The sequence below is a fragment of the Silurus aristotelis genome (genome assembly GCF_946808225.1).
Source record: "Silurus aristotelis genome assembly, chromosome: 6".
Classification (NCBI taxonomy): domain Eukaryota; kingdom Metazoa; phylum Chordata; class Actinopteri; order Siluriformes; family Siluridae; genus Silurus; species Silurus aristotelis.
Genome location: NC_139579.1, coordinates 29,344,010 through 29,362,362, shown reverse-complemented (window position 1 = coordinate 29,362,362; position 18,353 = coordinate 29,344,010). Strand labels below are relative to the sequence as shown.

General features: G+C 36.9%; 1 protein-coding gene across 3 annotated transcripts in view; it reads right to left on the bottom strand.

The window, feature by feature from the left end:
* The window catches only part of wdpcp (WD repeat containing planar cell polarity effector), an 88,978-nt gene that overhangs the window by 41,732 nt on the left and 28,893 nt on the right, over nucleotides 1-18,353 (bottom strand). For all 3 annotated transcript variants that reach the window (XM_083544657.1, XM_083544655.1, XM_083544656.1), the window contains exons 6-9: nucleotides 15,464-15,534; nucleotides 14,744-14,803; nucleotides 13,281-13,395; nucleotides 6,646-6,785 (exon numbers count right to left, since the gene is read on the bottom strand). In XM_083544657.1, coding sequence (XP_083400783.1) covers nucleotides 6,646-6,785; nucleotides 13,281-13,395; nucleotides 14,744-14,803; nucleotides 15,464-15,534 — 386 coding nt within the window. The remainder of the gene's footprint in view (nucleotides 1-6,645; nucleotides 6,786-13,280; nucleotides 13,396-14,743; nucleotides 14,804-15,463; nucleotides 15,535-18,353) is intronic.

Below are 18,353 nucleotides of genomic sequence, written 5' to 3'. Positions count from 1 at the left end.
ATACAGTAAATACACAGTGAATCCTCAGGTATAAAATGTTTTTGCTATACAAAGTCAAATTTCTGCTGCATTCATTTAAAAGTTTCAGAGTTTTTGATCACATAAGACCACAGTCCCATGCTTCGAATGCTTCTCAACCTGATGCTTGGTTTCAGGCTATTGTTTTTAATAGTGTTTTTTTTTTTTTTTACTTAAAGCAAATTTCATTCCATTATTAATTTCTAGGAGCATGCAGTTTTGGGTTTGTATGCTCTGTGGGGTAAATTCTTAATGAGATCTCCTGGTGCTAACACACAGCTAAATTCGTGCTCACAGCCTGTAGCCTGTATTCATAAACAGTCTCATGTTTAGAGATGCTAAGGGCTCGCACATCCATTGTTTTGGCCACAGCTGGAAAATTGATATATTGCTAGAAAAATCTCCTGCAAGCCAAAGAGTAAGAAAAAAGGAAAAACATTCAAATTGACCAACATACTGAAAGGCAGCTACAGAATAGCTAAATGGCCAACCTAACCTAGTAACCCAAATTTGAATATCTTAAGATGTTATATCTTTGTACAGGTGATTTATGAATAAATGAAATTTAGGATTCACCAGAGAGGTTCAAATGAATAAAAATGATTCCTTCTACTGATGGAAAGATGAAGACTGGTTTACTTTTAAAAAAGTTAGTTTTTTGGTTCAGTAATGTTAAATCAATAAAAAACCACATAGTTACGGAAAGTTCTTAATTTCACTAAAATATAGTTGAATCTCCAAACCATTTTGGATACTATGTGAATAGATGTTTTTCCTCCATAAATGATTGGTCTTTAAAAGAAAAAATATAAAAAAATAAATCACACTTTCTGCTTTTGAAAACATTACTTAAGGATGACTCAGCATTTATTCATATCCGATAGGCTATCTATACATTCTACATAGATCTGTGAAGATGTGATAGGATGGGATTCTTGGACTGTGAAGGTATAGAATATGTGCATACTGTAAAAGTTAAATGGTTTTCTCTTAAAAGTGAAAAACAAAAAAAACAACAACAACAACAAAAAAAAACAAATGAAGATTGTAGATTGTAGACTGATAACCTTACTTATATAATCTAACTAAAAAACATAAACTGATAAACATTATTGTTAAATTTTAAATAATTTAGACCAGAGCTTTACTATTGTATCTCCTCTCGACCGTTCACTGCCAATTTCTTCTCATTTTATGATGTTTTAGTATCTTTAGATCTTTAAACCGAAGGTTTTTAACACATTTCTTCTTAAAAAAAATAAAAAAAATAAAAAATTATATATATTTTTTTATAGACAAAAAATATAAACAAATTTTACATCAGATAAAATTTTTATTAGGTTTTGGTGTTTTTCCTGTTGTTTTTTCTAATAAGATGCAGTACTCTATATAGTTTTATACGACAGTATTATTATTATTATTCTATATTATATATAATATTATATAATATTGTTCTATGTAACACTATAGAATGTTTAGCAATATCCTAACTTAATTATATATTTAAATATAAAACACATGGTACATATTTTAAATATATACAAACACTTTTCATATATTTTATACATAGAATTTTATTTATTTATTTATTTTTACACATATAGGTTGTATTTCAGCTACATTATTTACCACTTCTACTGTTATTTGCTCAACAGCTACTGCATATATTCAATGCCCACAGCATATTTATTTATTTGCAATAAATAAATGATATATTTACAACTATATATTGATTGCTAATCTAAAAGATATCCAGTACACGGTATGATGCGGTTGAGTATCGGCCCATTTAAAAGCGATACAGCATTTATTTGAACTTTTTTGGATCAAAGATTTATTTCAAATGTTTGAATTCTTTTACACTTTTTAAAATTCTAACAATAAACAGCTAAATCAAAGGCTAGAAAACAAGCAGGCATTGGCTAGAAGGATAAAACCTGGGTATTTGACATATCTTTACACTACAATGCCATTCTGTTGTGAATATTGTGTTGTGAAAAATCTTTCCACGTTGTCCAGCTGCTGTGATCCTTCTATTCAGCCTCGCCAGCCAAAGCCATCTCCATACAGACCATTATAATGGCCTTATCTTTTCCATTCCCAGCATAAAAGAGTCTCAAAGCCCACTGCCACCGCTCTGTGTGTGTGTGTGTGTGTGTGTGTGTGTGTGTGTGTGTGTGTGTGTGTGTGTGTGTGTGTGTGTGTGTACTGTATCTGGGCATAGAGCTTCAGCCAAGACTCTGCATTATGCCTTCATTTAGGCTCATGATGATCTGCTTAACCAGGACATTTCTATTAACACACAAACACACACACGTTCTGCAAACCTGCGGTTGCATGTTTTCAATTAAATCCCTTTTTCTCAAAATCCTTGCTTCTGATTGGCCAGAAAGTGTTGATTAATTTTCTATAACAGCAGCTCCGACAATCGCACTGAACGAGGTTTATATCATTGTACTGATTCTTACACATGTAAATTTCCATCGCCGACAAAAAAATAATAAACAATTTCCATAAATAAATACTAATGCCTGTGGAATATGAAGAACAGTGTCAGGACGTGCCATGGAAACTCTGTTAATCACACCGTCCAATAGATTAATATTTTCCTGTAAGAGCATGCCTTGAAGTGTTTTATTCCTCACAAAACTATAATTAGTGAAAGTTCTACATTCAGAAAACATTGCCTAACCTGTACAACAACAACAACAACACGGTGGAATAAAACCATTTTCGACTCGTTTTTCTCTCTTTCCTCCTCTTCACTTTTATTTCCTCCTCTTACTTACTGCCTTCTCTATCTGGCCTGTTTGCTGGTCAGCAATAACAGCAATTTTTTTTTGGCGGGATGACGATGCCTCAAGGGGTAAACACATAAGGCAAATGAACAATAATATTACAGAAAATAACTCTGAGCTCAATGCTGATAAACAACACCTGGTAAAGGGAAAACATTTTTAATCTCTCGTTTTACCCTCTCACTTTTTTTTCCTCCGCCGAACTGGCCCGCGTTTGACGGTCAGCAATAATCGAACCCACTTTCGAGAGGATTAGGCTCCGGGCTTAGGCCGGTGAAGCGGGTAGCGGACGGGGCCTCCTATGGGGTCATTTGGGGGGGGCGGGGGGGGGGGGTTGGCAGTGTTTTGGGGTGGGGGTAGTTGGGAGGACGATTAAGGGGTCTCGCTTATCAGAAGCATGCTGCTGGAGCCAGACTCATGGCAGGAGAGATTGCTTTCATACTCGTGCCGCCGCCACAAAGCGCATCACTAATGCGATAAATGCATGCGAGTTAAAGAGTCATGGCACACTTGCATTATTGTGCCATTCTCACCAATCAGACGCGGCCAAAGACGTGATCGTCGCTGCTCTTTTCTTTTTTTTTTTTTTTTTAAACAGGGTTAATACCTTGGAGAAAAAAAGAATTTTATGCCGGAGCGCATTTTAGATGTACACGAGAGCGAGAACGATAGGGCAACGCAGGACAAAAAGAGAAAGGGACGCCAGAGAGCACCTGTTTTCCCTGAAGAGGAGATGGACTTGACCTCTGACCTCGCCATGCCGCTTACTTGCTGTGTGTTCGTGAAACAAATGCAGGCGCCACATGTGCAGAATTCTCAACTGACTCTCTCTCTCTCTCTCACACACACACACACACACACACACACACACACACACACACACACACACACACACACACACACACACACACACACACATTTTATTTATGTACAGATTCAAGCAATTATGAATTAATGATATCTAGAACAGTGTTTCCAGAAAAAACACAATGCTGGGGATTTTACTTAAAAAAATAATAATAATAAAAAATAAATAAATTGAGAAAACTATTTTCAAAAAATTCATAACACATTTCATACACAAATATAAATATCAGATGAAAATTAAACACTACTTATTCCAAATTTTATATATATATATATATATATATATATACTATAGAATTGAAAATTGGATATATTTTTAGAGTCAATGTACAGATTTACTGTTCTCTAAAAATAACTCAACATACAGCCACAGCCATTATTGTCTAAATAACTGGCAACATAAGTGAGTACACCCTCAATGATAACAGCTGTACGTTGTTGAATCATGCAAAGACATGTGTCCTATTCATCATGTTCATGTTTATATCTGCTTGACGGAACCATACAAATGTGTGTATCTTGTATTAAAGCAGTTAAAATTTGGTGCTTTGAGTCCAATTCTCTCATACTGAACACTGGATGTTCAAAATGGAACCACACCCTTCGAATATTAGAATTGTTGTTCCCAACAAATACGTCTGAGGCTATAAGAAGATCAGTAACATCCGGAAACTGAGTTACAGTACACTTGTCAGTGCTCAGAAACAACACGCTGGACACTGCAACAAGTCGTTCTGCATGGCCTTCATCCCAGAAAGAAGACACTTCTGAAGCTGCTCACAAGAAAGCCTGCAAACAGTTTGCTGAAGACGACCTGTCCGAAATCATGAATTACTCCAACCATGCCCTGTGGTCTGATGAGATTAAGATAAACTTGTTGGGCTCACATGGTGTCCAGCCCTGTTGAAAAGTACCAAGAAAATTGTCTTGCTACAGTCAAGCATGGTGGTGGGGCTGCATGAGTGCTGCTGTACTGGGAAGCTGCGTTTTATTGAGAGAAACATGGATTTCAACATGTACTGTAAAAATCTGGAGCAGAATATAATGCCCTCTATTCAGAAACTAGGCTGAACATCAGGTTTCCAAAATGAAAACGACCTCAAACACACTGCCAAGATGACAACTGCCTTGCTAAAGGTAAAGGTGAAGGAGGGGCCAAGTATGTCTCCAGACATGAATCCTATTGAGCACCTGCGGGGCATCCTCAAAGCTGAATGTGGAGATGCACCATGCGTCTGACATCCAGCAGCTTCGTGATGTCATTATGGAGGAGTGGAGGAGGATCCCAGCAACAACCTGTGCAGCTCTGGTGAATTGTGTCTCCCACATGCCTTTTGGCAAACACCAAACGTTTGCTTATTTTTTCTTCAAGCAATGGCTTTTTTCTGGCCACTCTTCCGTAAAGCCCAGCTCTGTAGAGTGTACGGCTTAAAGTGGTCCTATGGACAGATACTCCAATCTCCGCTGTGGAGCTTTGCAGCTCCTTCAGGCTTATCTTTGGTCTCTTTGTTGCCTCTCTGATTAATGCCCTCCTTGCCTGGTCCGTAAGTTTTGGTGGGCGGCCCCCTCTTTCCAGGTTTTTGTGGTGCCATATTCTTTCCATTTTTTAATAATGGCTTTAATGGTGCTCTGTGGGATGTTCAAAGTTTTGGATATTTTTTTATAACCCAACCCTGATCTGTACTTCTCCACAACTTTGTCCCTGCTCCTTGGTCTTCATGATGCGGCTTGCTTGGTGGTGCCCCTTGCTTAGTGGTGTTGCAGACTCTGGGGCCTTTCAGAACAGGTGTGTGTGTATATATATATATACACACTGAAATCATGTGACACTTAGATTGCACACAGGTGGACTTTATTTAAGTAATTACGTGACTTCTGAAGGTAATTGGTTGCACCAGATCTTATTTAGAGGCTTAATAGCAAAGGGGGTGAATACATATGCACGCACCACTTTTCTGTTATTTATTTTATAGAATTTTTTTAAACAAGTTATCTTTTTCATTTCACTTCACCAATTTGGACTATTTTGAGTATGTCCATTACATGAAATCCAAATAAAAATAAATTTTAATTCCAAGTTGTAAGGCAACAAAATAGGACAAATGCCAAGGGGGGTCAATACTTTTGCAAGGCACTGTATACATACTGTATATATATACACACACACACACATACACACACACACATGCACACACACAAAGTATATTTGAAATATAAAGTTAAAAACTTTGTAGAATAAATAATTCAATAACATTTGCTTCAAGATAAGTTTTATTTTCCAAGTATAAAATATAAAAAATGCGTTAAAACGTCCATATTTTTGTAAATATGGACTTTTTTTAAAAAAAAAAAAATTTTTTATAACTAAAAAAGAAAAAACCATTGTACAATTTTACATTCTCATGAACAAGACTATCAAGAGTTTTAAATACTGTATCCAATCAGCAATCTTTCCAACCCTTCCACTGAAACTGGACTGTTGGTTATCTGTTATTCAATATTGAACTGTCTTGTTTAGACAAACCGTTCCCATGGTTACTATATAAAATATACACAATATAAAAAATATTATTATTTTAACTTTCGCATAAAGGAAGCTGCATTTTCTCTACTCATTACTCCAAAGAAAATCAGACCGAATGCCATTTTCTTAAGCTGTGTGAGTGTTATTATTGTTATTGTGTTTGTCAGTGCTTTCTGGCTCTAGAGAGCGCATTAAAGTACCCAACAGAGAGAAAAAATATATATATAAAAAATAAAAAATACACTCTGTGTGCTGGTAATTACTGCTCCGAGCTCGGTGGAAACGGCGTCATTGTGGCACTAATTAAAAGCAGTCAAGGCTTTTTCCCAAAGTGCTAATGTACATGGGTTTGTGTGTGTGTGTGTGTGTGTGTGTGTGTGTGTGTGTGTGTGTGTGTGTGTGTGTGTGTGTGTATGTGTGTGTGTGTGTGTGTGTTACCTTAATGTCAGCACCTGAGAGCTTCTCCAAACGGCGTGATGAAAGCTCAGGTGAACTCTGGTTCCGCCTACTAAGGTACACCTGACACACCTGGCTCTTTTCCACCAATGAGAGGAGGATAAAGCGCTCACCAATCACCGCTGTGGATTGGGGGAAAGAGGTGGCACAGGCAAGGGATCAAATTTGTGTCAATTCTATGGTTCAAAGATGATAAAAAATTGTAATGTTTGTGGACACCTGAACATCACATTCCACATTTAATACACAATTTCTATTATAATAAGCTCCTCCTCATAAGCACTCATATGGTAAGATGTATTAGTAGATTTTGGAATGTGCTTGTGAAGATTTGGGCTCATTAAGACACAAGAGTTTTAGTAAAGTCAGATTCTGATGTAAGAGAGGTGAAGAGGCCTAGGTGCTCAATAGGGTTGAGGTTAGAGCTTTATAGCAGGCTATTCAAGATCTACCACTCCAACACTCCAACCCATGTGAAGCATATCTTCATGGAGCTGGCTTCGTGCACAGTAGCATTGTCATCGTCATATATATCATATATTACATATAATATTTCTATATTATGTATATATATATATATATATATATATATATATATATATATATATATATATATATATATATATATACATATATATATATATATATATATATATATATATATAGAGAGAGAGAGAGAGAGAGAGAGAGAGAGAGAGAGAGAGAGAATTTTACTGTTAATGCCACAGTTTCCAAATACACATGCTTATGTTTACAAAGGTTTCTGTTCCAGTTTCTGTTCCAGTCTGTCCTGTACTACCATTATTTTGTTGCCTGAGTGTGTTCACCTGTACTGTGTTTCATTCGGATTAGTTTGGTTATACAATGTTGTGTCAATGTATTGCTGATGTCATGCATATAAATCCAGATTTTCCTGCTTTAAATACATATATGCTTTTATAAGTTTCCAATTATATACCACCTTCATTTCTTTTCACTTTCCTGTGCTCTAATCCCCAATTTGGAGTCTTGAATTTCCCCCACCATCCATACACGTACTGAGATTACACAAGTTTCTCACATCACAGACAGAAATGTATCCTACGTCACTCTCTTGAGATTTTAGAAAGCAGGAATGAATTAAACTATTTCCTTCGCATATGAGGTATGCTCAGATCTCCTCAGTCGGTCCGTGTGTGTGTGTGTGTGTGTGTGTGAAAGAGACAGTGTATGTGCAGAAAAACGCAGAAATGCCCCAAGGCAGTATAGCTTTCATGCTAAAGGCAGAAAATTGCCCTGGATCGAGTTGAACCACCGGCTTAGCTCATGCTCTTATAGCAATTAAACCTCTCCTTGCTAAAAATTAATCGTTTTACAGATGCAATTAAAAAGGAGGGAGGAAAAATACGCGAAACCTATCCTGCTTTAAATTGTGAATATAGCCGAACAGATTTACAGAACTTAATAGCAATTACAGACGGAATACGCACAGGTTCTGGTAAAAAAATAATGCACCATGGCATGATATCGCATGAAAACAGTGAGTAAAACAGACGTGTGTTAACAGGATAAGTCAAAAAAATACACAGAATTTTCCACTAACATTAAGTGTTTTCTGAAGTTTTATTTGTTGGCTAATGTAAGTACAGGACAAACACAGCTACCAGCACTGAACATTGCTAAATTCATCACCAGGACAAACATGTCTTAGGGTATATATTTAAGTGAATGCTGGACTTCAGTGATTTATAAAATATCCATTGACTTGTTTCTAAACGGTTTGATTTGTTCCTCTGTAACAGGACAGGAACAAGAACATATTCTTTCTCTCTCTATTGAGCTCCACATGCTCCTGAGAGACTACTGATCCAGTCCTCTTCTGCTCTCCAGACAAACCCAATCCATCCTCAAGCCCTTCTTTTGGATGGCAGACTAATAAATTGGTAACAACTCACTAGCTGCTGAGTAGTGATGGGAAGACCGGATCATTTTAGTTACTTGGTTCTTTGAATCTCGTTCATTAAAATAAACGAATCTTTTTGTGAGTCATTTAGTTCATTTCGTTCCTTTGATCAAAATTCATTTCATTCCTTTGATCAAAAATTCATATCCTCTGGTCCGTATCATTAGTTCTTTTGTCACATGACTCATATTATTATTGTAACAATAATGTCAGGATTCAGACCAAAAATAAAGAAAAATTAAGAAACACCTTTTGTAGCGTCGTATAACAATAATGTAAAATTTTGGACCAAAAAACCCCCTGATCTATTGTATCTATTGCATTGCAATGACTCGGACCAGAGGACTCATGAGATGACCTAATCAATTCTGTATCGTGAACATAACCTACAGGGATCTTGCGATGCTTTGCTCATAGGCATCCAGTAGAAAAAGAATGAATCTCTCTGTGATCAATGGTTTAATAGCTGGAAATGAGGTAAAAAAGTCGTGACCGGCTCGTCTCTATACAGATTCAATTTCACAGAATTTTATTATAATTATACAGTAATGTGCAAAGAGCTTAATACCGTAATTTCTGGACTATTAATTTGACAAAGATTTTTATTTTGAACATAAATAAGCCGCACCTGTCTATAAGCTGCAGGTGTCTACACTGAAACTAATAAACTTTACACAGGCTTTAACGAAAGACAGTGTCTGTTACACGGTGTAACGGGTGAAATATGTTGCGCTTCCTTTAGGAGCATAGCGGTATTTTGGGAATAGCCTGCCGCTGCATTTTACCGGTATTACTGCATGTGTGTAAGACCGAGGAATATGTCCTTATTATTTTCTGATGCTCATTTCTAAGTTTCTTTGACTAACCCGTAACGCTGTTGCCAAGAAAAATAAAAAAAAGCACGAGTTTTGGAAACCTGTCTGTGCTTATATAATTTCTGTTGTAACTGGAGTTAGTGAGCTCTCCCTTCACCCAGACTCAACGCGTTACAACGACTTGTATCTAAACAGTAGCCGACCAAGAAAGTCATTGTTCACTGTCTTCCTCCTTCCTTTCACAACTATTTCTCTCGGGCGTTTTTCCTTTTGTCATCGTCGTGCGTTTAAAAATCACCATTGGTGGAAGCTTCTCTCCCGATGCCGTGCAGCTCAGAACACAAGTGAAGTGCGTTTTTTCATGCCTGGTTGTTTTCAGAGTGACGAATAATTCGGTTTTTTGGTTTGAAGTTTGTGAAACCGGGAAAAACCCAGGAAAGATCCATAAATTAGCTGCTTCGTTGTTTAAGCCGCGGGGTTCAAAGTGTGGGAAAAAAGTAGCGGCTTATAGTCCGGAAAATATGGTAAGTTAGAAAATGACAAAAACGGAGTGCATTAATAATGTACAGTAGTGTTTTTTTTTTTTAAACATACATCATCCTCAGGCACTTTACTTCTTATAAAAAGCGAAAAAAAACGTTCTTATCAAGCAGAAATATGAACACAGGATGTAATATAATATATATAATGTAGAGATGTAATGAGTTATGTCGTGTCAGACTAATTACACAGTCAAATGAACTGCGTGGGGATTTTCTAGTGATGTGATTTAATTGCGCTGCTGCGTAAGTGGTTTATTCTTTCGAACTGAGTATTAAACGCTAAAAATAGCCATCACTCGTCAGGTTTTCTTACTTGCAAACACGGAAATGTCAATCACACATCGTAGACTATAGCAGTGTGTTTAGTCAGTGGTAAGCTCTGCCAAAATATGAGGGATTTCATGCTAATCCATTAACAAACCAATGTCCAACTTTGAAGCCTGGGGCTGGAAAACTGGCCTTCTTTATACATGTGTGTGTGTGAGTGTGTAATAGAGATGAGAACAGGTTTTGGCCCATGTGTGTAGCAGAAGATCGAGGTGTATTAGCGATCGGTGTCAGTCAGCTTGCTAGATCCACTTAGCATCCTTCTTATTTTAAAACGCGTTGACGCTGCGGCCTAAGGAGCTTAACAGCGCTGTGTTTAATGCAATGACAGATAATGAATGCGACGAGAAATCACTTACAGCCTCGTCAGTCAGGGAAAGAAAGGCTGTACCGCAACTCTACGCCGTTTAGGATCACATTTCATCTATAAATTCGCCCATGAGGGAAGGATTAAATAAACAAAGGGTTTGCTGAATGCAAATGGTACGTGGGGTTCGAATCGATAGTTTTATGCCGCTTTAGTGATGAACATCAGCCACGGCATTCTCCAAACATCCTGCTAGCATTTCCTTTTTTTTTTTCCCTCAATTAATTCTTCAAATAGTGCATTTGCTAGCATTTGGTAAAAACTAATGCTCCTCTAAAAATACTAGAACTATCAATTAAGTCCATTAAATAGCCAATAAAATATAAAGTTAAAAAAAAAAAAAAAAAAAAAAAATATTTATTTATTTATTTATTTATTTAAACTATATATTTTATTGGCTATTTAATGGACTTAATTTTTTATATATATATATATATATATATATATATATATATATATATATATATATATATATATATATATATATAAAATTAACAGACACTGCTGATGAATTTATGAATCCCATCAAAGACTGATTTTAGTTAATTAGTAAACAGATGTTTGTTGCACCACCCGAAATATTCCCTCTTTAAAGTATAGATATATAGATATAGTTATATATATATAGATAGATAGATAGATAGATAGATAGATAGATAGATAGATAGTTATATATATAGATAGATAGTTTTATATATATATATATATATATATATATATATATATATATATATATATATATGCTAGTTTTTATGCTAGCAGATGCTAGTTTTTCTAGATGGTGATGTATATTTATTATTTATTATTTCAAAAGTTAAAGGTAAAGCTGTAACTATATTTCCTCAACAAATCTTCTACTTTTCTGCCTTTTCATAAGCTGCTTTTTGTGTGTTTTTCGGTAAAAATTGAAAAAAGCGAAGGCTGGTGATGGAAAGACTGTTTATAGCTGCTATAATGTAGAGGAAATGAAGTAACGAAATGAAAATTATATGTAAGAATAAACTGATCAAATGCAAACAGTATTAATCAATATTCTTTCTTTAATTACTAATAATAACTGGTAGAATTTTGTGGTATAGGTTTTGTGGTATAGGGAGTTTTTCAGTAAGAGCACATAAATGTTTTCCTTCTTTTTATCTGACTAACAATTTGTATTTATAAAGGAATAACAAACTATACTATTTTTTAAAGACATTTGTAATTTTAATGGTTTCATGCTGCTTTATACAATATCGCAACAATAATCAGTCCTTCCCTTTCCAGCACTTCCACCTCCATGTTACCCTGTTAGTGTGAAACAGTCTGGTAGCACCTTTTCCCTTCTCTTTTTTCCCCTCCTTCTCTCACTTTTTCCTCCTCTCTCCATCAATGGCTTTAGCCTCTGTTTCTAGTTCTAATATGACATTTTGGAGTTGCCAGAGATGGGACGCTTAAAAAATAAGCTCTTACACAAGACAAAAACATGGCGAATGTGTTGAAATAAAACACAATGGCGTGCAATTGGTAACTGGAGAATAACTCACTCTGGTGTGCAGAAAAACAATACACAAGAAAGTGGTTACGGGAAACTCTGCTTTGCAAAGTACCTTAGTTCTGTAATATTCCTCTAGTAATCCAGTGAACATAAGCCAATTGTTCTTCACGTGTAATGACCGAGTTACTGCTTTTAATCACGCCGCTGTTCGCTGAACATCACCCCCACCATCGACCGATCCACCAATATCTACCACAGGTGTACAATAAATCTGATAAGAACTATTCAGCCAAAATTGCACTGTGACTTTTGTCTTTATGTACAAACCGTACCAAGAGCTTGGCACGTTTCTTACATTACGCGAATAACAGCCGTATTGCTGATCAATCTGTTATAGAAGAGTTGTTAATGTCCATTATAGAATTAAAAGCTGTTGCCACTTTGGGATGGTGAGGGGTTGGGACTAATTGACTGGGGTGTGAAACTAATGAAACGAGTGACAGATGTGAAGACACCCCACCTCCCCCTCCCCATACACACACACACAAATTACTGTGGTAATTAGGGCCTCTGAGGAGTTGAATGGGACTCTGTAGGGGGTGAACAGGGAGGGAAAGGAAAAGGAGTGAGACAGAGAGAGAGAGAGAGAGAGAGAGAGAGAGAGAGAGAGAGAGAGAGAGAGAGAGAGAGAGGGAGATGCTTGTCAGGTGTCTAGAGACCCACTAGAGACACTCAGCTATAAACAATAAGTGATATGAGAAAATAATTAGCAGATTTGGGACAGTGTCCAAATCCAAACAAGGCAGGAAGTAACGCCACAGTCCCCAGAGAGTCAGCAATTAAAAGCAGAGGGAGCACTATGTGTGTGTGTGTGTGTGTGTGTGTGTGTGTGTGTGTGTGTGTGTGTGTGTGTGTGTGTGTGTGCGCGAGTTCAGACCATTCCAACTTCCTTAGGGACTAACGGAAGATGTAGAGACAGAAGGTTGGTGACCTATGGGAGTGCACTGGGAATGCTGGGAAATCTGCAGTGTGTGTAATTAGTTTGTGTTTTCTTCAACAGTGTGTATGTGTGTGTGTGTGTGTGTGTGTGTGTGTGTGTGTATGTATACACACACACACACACACGCACACACCTGTGTGCGTGACTCACCGTGACTGATGGTGTCAGCGGGTAGTCGTCCCACCAATGTTTTGTCGATGCCCACTCTCTCTAACTGAGATCCGCTCAGAGTGAGGGTCACTAACACACCTGAGCTCAGCAGCATCTACACACACACACACACACACACACACACACACACACACACCAAAAAAAAAAAAAGTCTGCTCACAATTGTAAATGTGATTATTTACAAAAAAAAGGTTTAATTAATTACATTTTGGAAGTATTTGAATATTCATGTTTGTACTTCTGGTTTTGTCAAACAATTTAAGCAAAAAAGAGAGAAAATCTATACTTTATATTATATTATTTATAAAATCTATACTTTATATTATTTGTCTTTTACTGATAAAATGATTAGAAATTTTTTTTTACTTCCTAGAAGGACCAGGATCCAGAAAAACAAAACTTTATTTGGATTCCCTTGACTTTCTAAATATATATTTTATATATAAATAAAAGTATAGCGCATCAACTAATAATTATGGAAATAAATCGTTTTGTACAGATATAAATTTGTTACAAAAAAATGAAGCGGCACCATTCAAATGAAAACCGACGTACACTTTTTAAAATCAAAGCATCGCATCGTTAACTTTTATGCTGATGCTCTGATAAGAATCGCTGAATCTTACCATCAATATACCGAGCAGGCAAAACATTATAACATTATGAGCGGTGAAGTGAATAACACTGATGATCTCTTTACACCTGTTAGTGGGTGGGATTTATTAGGCAGCAAGTGAACATTTTGTCCTCAAAGTTGACATGTTAGAAACAGATAAAATGGGCGAGCGTAAGGATTTGAATCAGATTGACAAATTGTGACGTCTAGACGTCTGGATCAGAGCATCTCCAAAACTGCTGCTCATGTGGGATGTTCCTGGTCTGCAGTGGTCAATATCTATCAAAAGTGCTCCAATGAAGCAACAGTGGTGAACCGGCGACAGGATCACGGGTGGCCAAGGCTCGTTGACGCACGTGGGGAGTGAAATCTGGTCCAACAGACGAACTCCTATAGTTCAAATTGCTGAAGACATTCATGCTGTTGATGCTCAATGGGTCAGAACTGTTTTGGCAGCAAAAGGGGGACCAACACAGTATTAGGCAGTTGGTCATAATGTTATGCCTGATCAATTTAATTGCATCAAGTGACTTCAAATCAGCATGGCTGCTCACAGCACTAACAGTGAACAGAATGAGCACAGTGTCACACATTTGCTTTAAATTAAATCACCATACAGACCTATTCACCACTATGTCCAGTCTATTACACTGACTCTACAGTTTATTGTTGTAAAGGGAAAAGAACAACATTAGGCTAAAGCTTATAAAGTTTAGTTCCTCACGTGAAAAAATGGCATCATTTCGAGTTACTGTTGTGCTCCTGAGGGCAGTCGACTGCAGCACTGAAAAGGCCGCAATACCCTGATGCATGCTGGTATACTCACCTGACAGCAATGCTTTGTCCTCCATTTGGTACAAACACAGGTATTAGACTGTAATAACTCCTGATGGAAGGAGAGAGAGAGAGAGAGAGAGAGAGAGAGAGAGAGAGAGAGAGAGAGAGAGAGAGAGAGAGAGGAATTATAGCAACAATGGCAATGTGTTTAGGGCAAAATGAAAGAGAGAGAGAGAGAGAGAGAGAGAGAGAGAGAGAGAGAGAGAGAGAGAGAGAGAGAGAGAGAGAGAGAGAGAGAGAGAGAGAGAGAGAGAGAACGAGACAAAAAAGGGGGAAATGGGAGAAATGAACGAAATTAGCTAATTCTGGTCCTCCTGCTCTGGGGTCTGAGGGCTTAGGCTTCATGTAGATGTTTCCAATTTCAGATTTTGTGAGGAGGCAAAAAAGTTACCCACAGTGCCACTGAACAAAGCTGCATCTGTGTGTGTGTGTGTGTGTGTGTGTGTGTGTGTGTGTGTGTGTGTGTGTGTGTGTGTGTGTGTGTGGAGGGTGGGGGCAAGAGGGGGCAACAGGGAGGGGTGAATCTGCTCGAGGTCCTGTTGATCCCCCTCAAATATCCCCTGTGATGACAGAGAGACACCCACACCCAGGTGCTGAGAGAGAGAGAGAGAGAGAGAGAGAGAGAGAGAGAGAGAGAGAGAGAGAGAGAGAATGCTGCAATTTGTTAATTAATCTGCAGTTATTGAGAAGGGGAAATGTAAACAAATACCTCCAGTTCCTTGAGGGCATCCCTCAACCTCTCTGGACGACGCTTACTCAGGAACCACGGGTAACCTCGTGCTGAGAGAGAGAGGGAGAGAGAGAGAGGGGAAGAATGAGAGAGGAAGGAAAAGAAAAACCAGCACAGAAAATGTTTTGTTTATGAGAGGAAGTAGATTGGCGTGACCCGGAGTTTAAAGGTCGAAATGTCACCGAGGCAAATGAAGCTGAGCTGAAAGTTCCTTCAGCTAACGAATGAAGTCAGGTGCGGTGAGAGGCCGAGAAGGAAACGCAAGTTCCTCATGTGAACATTGTACAATGCGTTATCACAGAATACGCTCAGAACTTCATGTTTTCGGTAAGGGGGATCTTTTTAATTCCCTATAACACTACAGTGCTTTGTTGGAAAGTGCACGTTTGGGAAAATGTTAAATAAATTTTTCAGAAGAAGTATCTACACCTTCTACTGTTTTCTTTTCACAGCTGTAAGAACATTTCTCAACCTGTTAAACAAATAAAACTAATTGTACTGCTATATAATAGAATTCTGAGCAATCCGGTATCAATTTTGCTTTCAAACTCAGATAGAAAAAGATTTCACAGGTTTACACGTACAGACTTGTTTTTGTTAGTAGTATAGTAAACAGCTAACACACATGGACCAGTACCAGTACCAGGTTCTGTAAAATCCGGAGCTTCGCAGACAGAAATGTTCTGGTTGACATGGCGAGACGCATTTTTTTCTTTTAAAATTCAAGAGCGTGAGTGAGAGAGACGTAAGATCTGTAAGGGAACGACCGTTTACGGCTGCTACAACGCCAGCAATAAAAATACAATATAATTTTCTGTATAATACTTTTAACAATGGAAATGAAACTGGCATGTGAAATTAATCCTGAGGCAGCTATACAAAAAATAATAAATAAATAAAAAGATGCGAAACACACTTGGATAATAAATTGATTGTAAATAAATCATTTAAAAACAAATGATAAATTATAAATAAGAAAATTTGAATAAGTTTCTAATTTGGTGCCTAAAAATATATCGCAAATCCCTACGTACTTTTAACAATGCAGCTTTTTTTTTTTTTCATAATTGAAAATAAATTATAAATGATAAATAAATAATTATCAAATAATTCATTGTAACAGTTTATTTTAAGGATCAGAAATTAGACAGCAATTAATGACTAATATCTGCATTTGTAAGTGACAAGTTATTAAATTCCATACAATTACAAGCTATTTATAAAGACCTTCATTGGTTGTTATTTTATTTTTGCCTTAAAGCCCCTTTCCACTTTTTTTGTCCTTAACAAGCTAATGATGTTATTGTTAGGGCAAAAACAAGTGTAAAGCACCAATAACGCTAAAATAAGATGACGTCTATTAAGGATTTATAAATAGCTGGTAATGACATTCAAATAATTAACTTGTCAATTAGAAATGCAGTTATTAGTCATTAATTACTGAGTAACTTCTGATCTCTAGAATATATTTTTTTCAAATTCATAAATTAGTCACTACAAGTTAATTACTAATCCCTAACAGGAACTTTAACAATAAATATAACACTAAATTAAAGTGCTAAAAAAATCAAACTCAAAAATAAATGTTGCATTACACCAAACATTGGATTAAAATAAAAGTTGGCACAGTTCCTCTAATTTATGATTTCATAATATTTAAAAATGAATAAAACAGAAAACATGATGTCATCTGCTTAACTAACGCAGCATTCTTTTTCAAAAAGGTCTAATTTAGTGAAACTTAGAGTAGCACGAGAAACAATCCGATTTATTGTAAAATAGAGTTTGTGGCATAATTTAGCTATTCAGTGAACTTTAATGAGAGACTTGAAGCTGATCCTTATTTTTCAACTTTGGGAATCTCTGCTTTAAATAGAATAGAAAAAATTACATTATACTATTAAAAATAAAACTGGAATAAGTGGCATACAGAGGTGGTATAAAGAGAACACTGAAACAATACACTGTACTGTTCAATGAAAACAACTGAAACGACTTGTCTTTATCCTTCACAAAAGCAGAGGAGATCCAGAGAGCGTGAAAACACTAAACGACTTCAAAGGAAAAGAGCGATTAGCACACAGGCCCTCTGATGGCACACCATGTACTTTAGGTACTCTGTAGACTTAATATGCTTTATTAACTAATAACCTACCGGAGGTAAGAAACGCCATCACCCCCCAACACGCTGGAGAGTTATTCAATCATCTTTGTGCGCCTCGAGGGGAAGAACTCAAAGTTACCGTAAAATATAAAAACACGCTGGTGTAAAATGTGCTGTCACACTCGTGAAAACCTCATCCGCCTCCCGCGAAACACACACGCAGAGTTAATTGAATTTCTGCGCTCATGTGTTTGTATTAACAGGTTAACGTGAGCCGAGCCGAGGTTGAGAGGCTTCTTTTTGGAAATTTGCCCTTAAAGGATTCCAATTTGAGCTTGTGTGTGTGTATGTGTGTGTGTGTGTGTGTGTGTGTGTGTGTGTGTGTGTGTGTGTGTGTGTGTGTGTGTGTATGTGTGTGTGTGTGCTCCATTAAGAAACAGACCCCCGTCCTTAAAAAGAGATTCATAAATACATGAATATTAATGAAGGAGCGATAGAGAGAGAGAGGAATGGTGTGTTAAGGATGAGTGTGTCTCTCCTGATAAGGGACATTTTTTTTTTGTCCCTCTGAAGTCTCTGAGGATTATTTATTTATTTACTATTCCTATTTTATTGGGTGATAGATCTGTTATGACTTTACACATGCCGTGTGATTGTGTGTGTGTGTGTGTGTGTGTGTGTGTGTGTGTGTGTGTATATAGATTCTTTTTTTTTTGTATATATAAATATATATCATATATTTTTTTATTATCATTTTTAAATGTA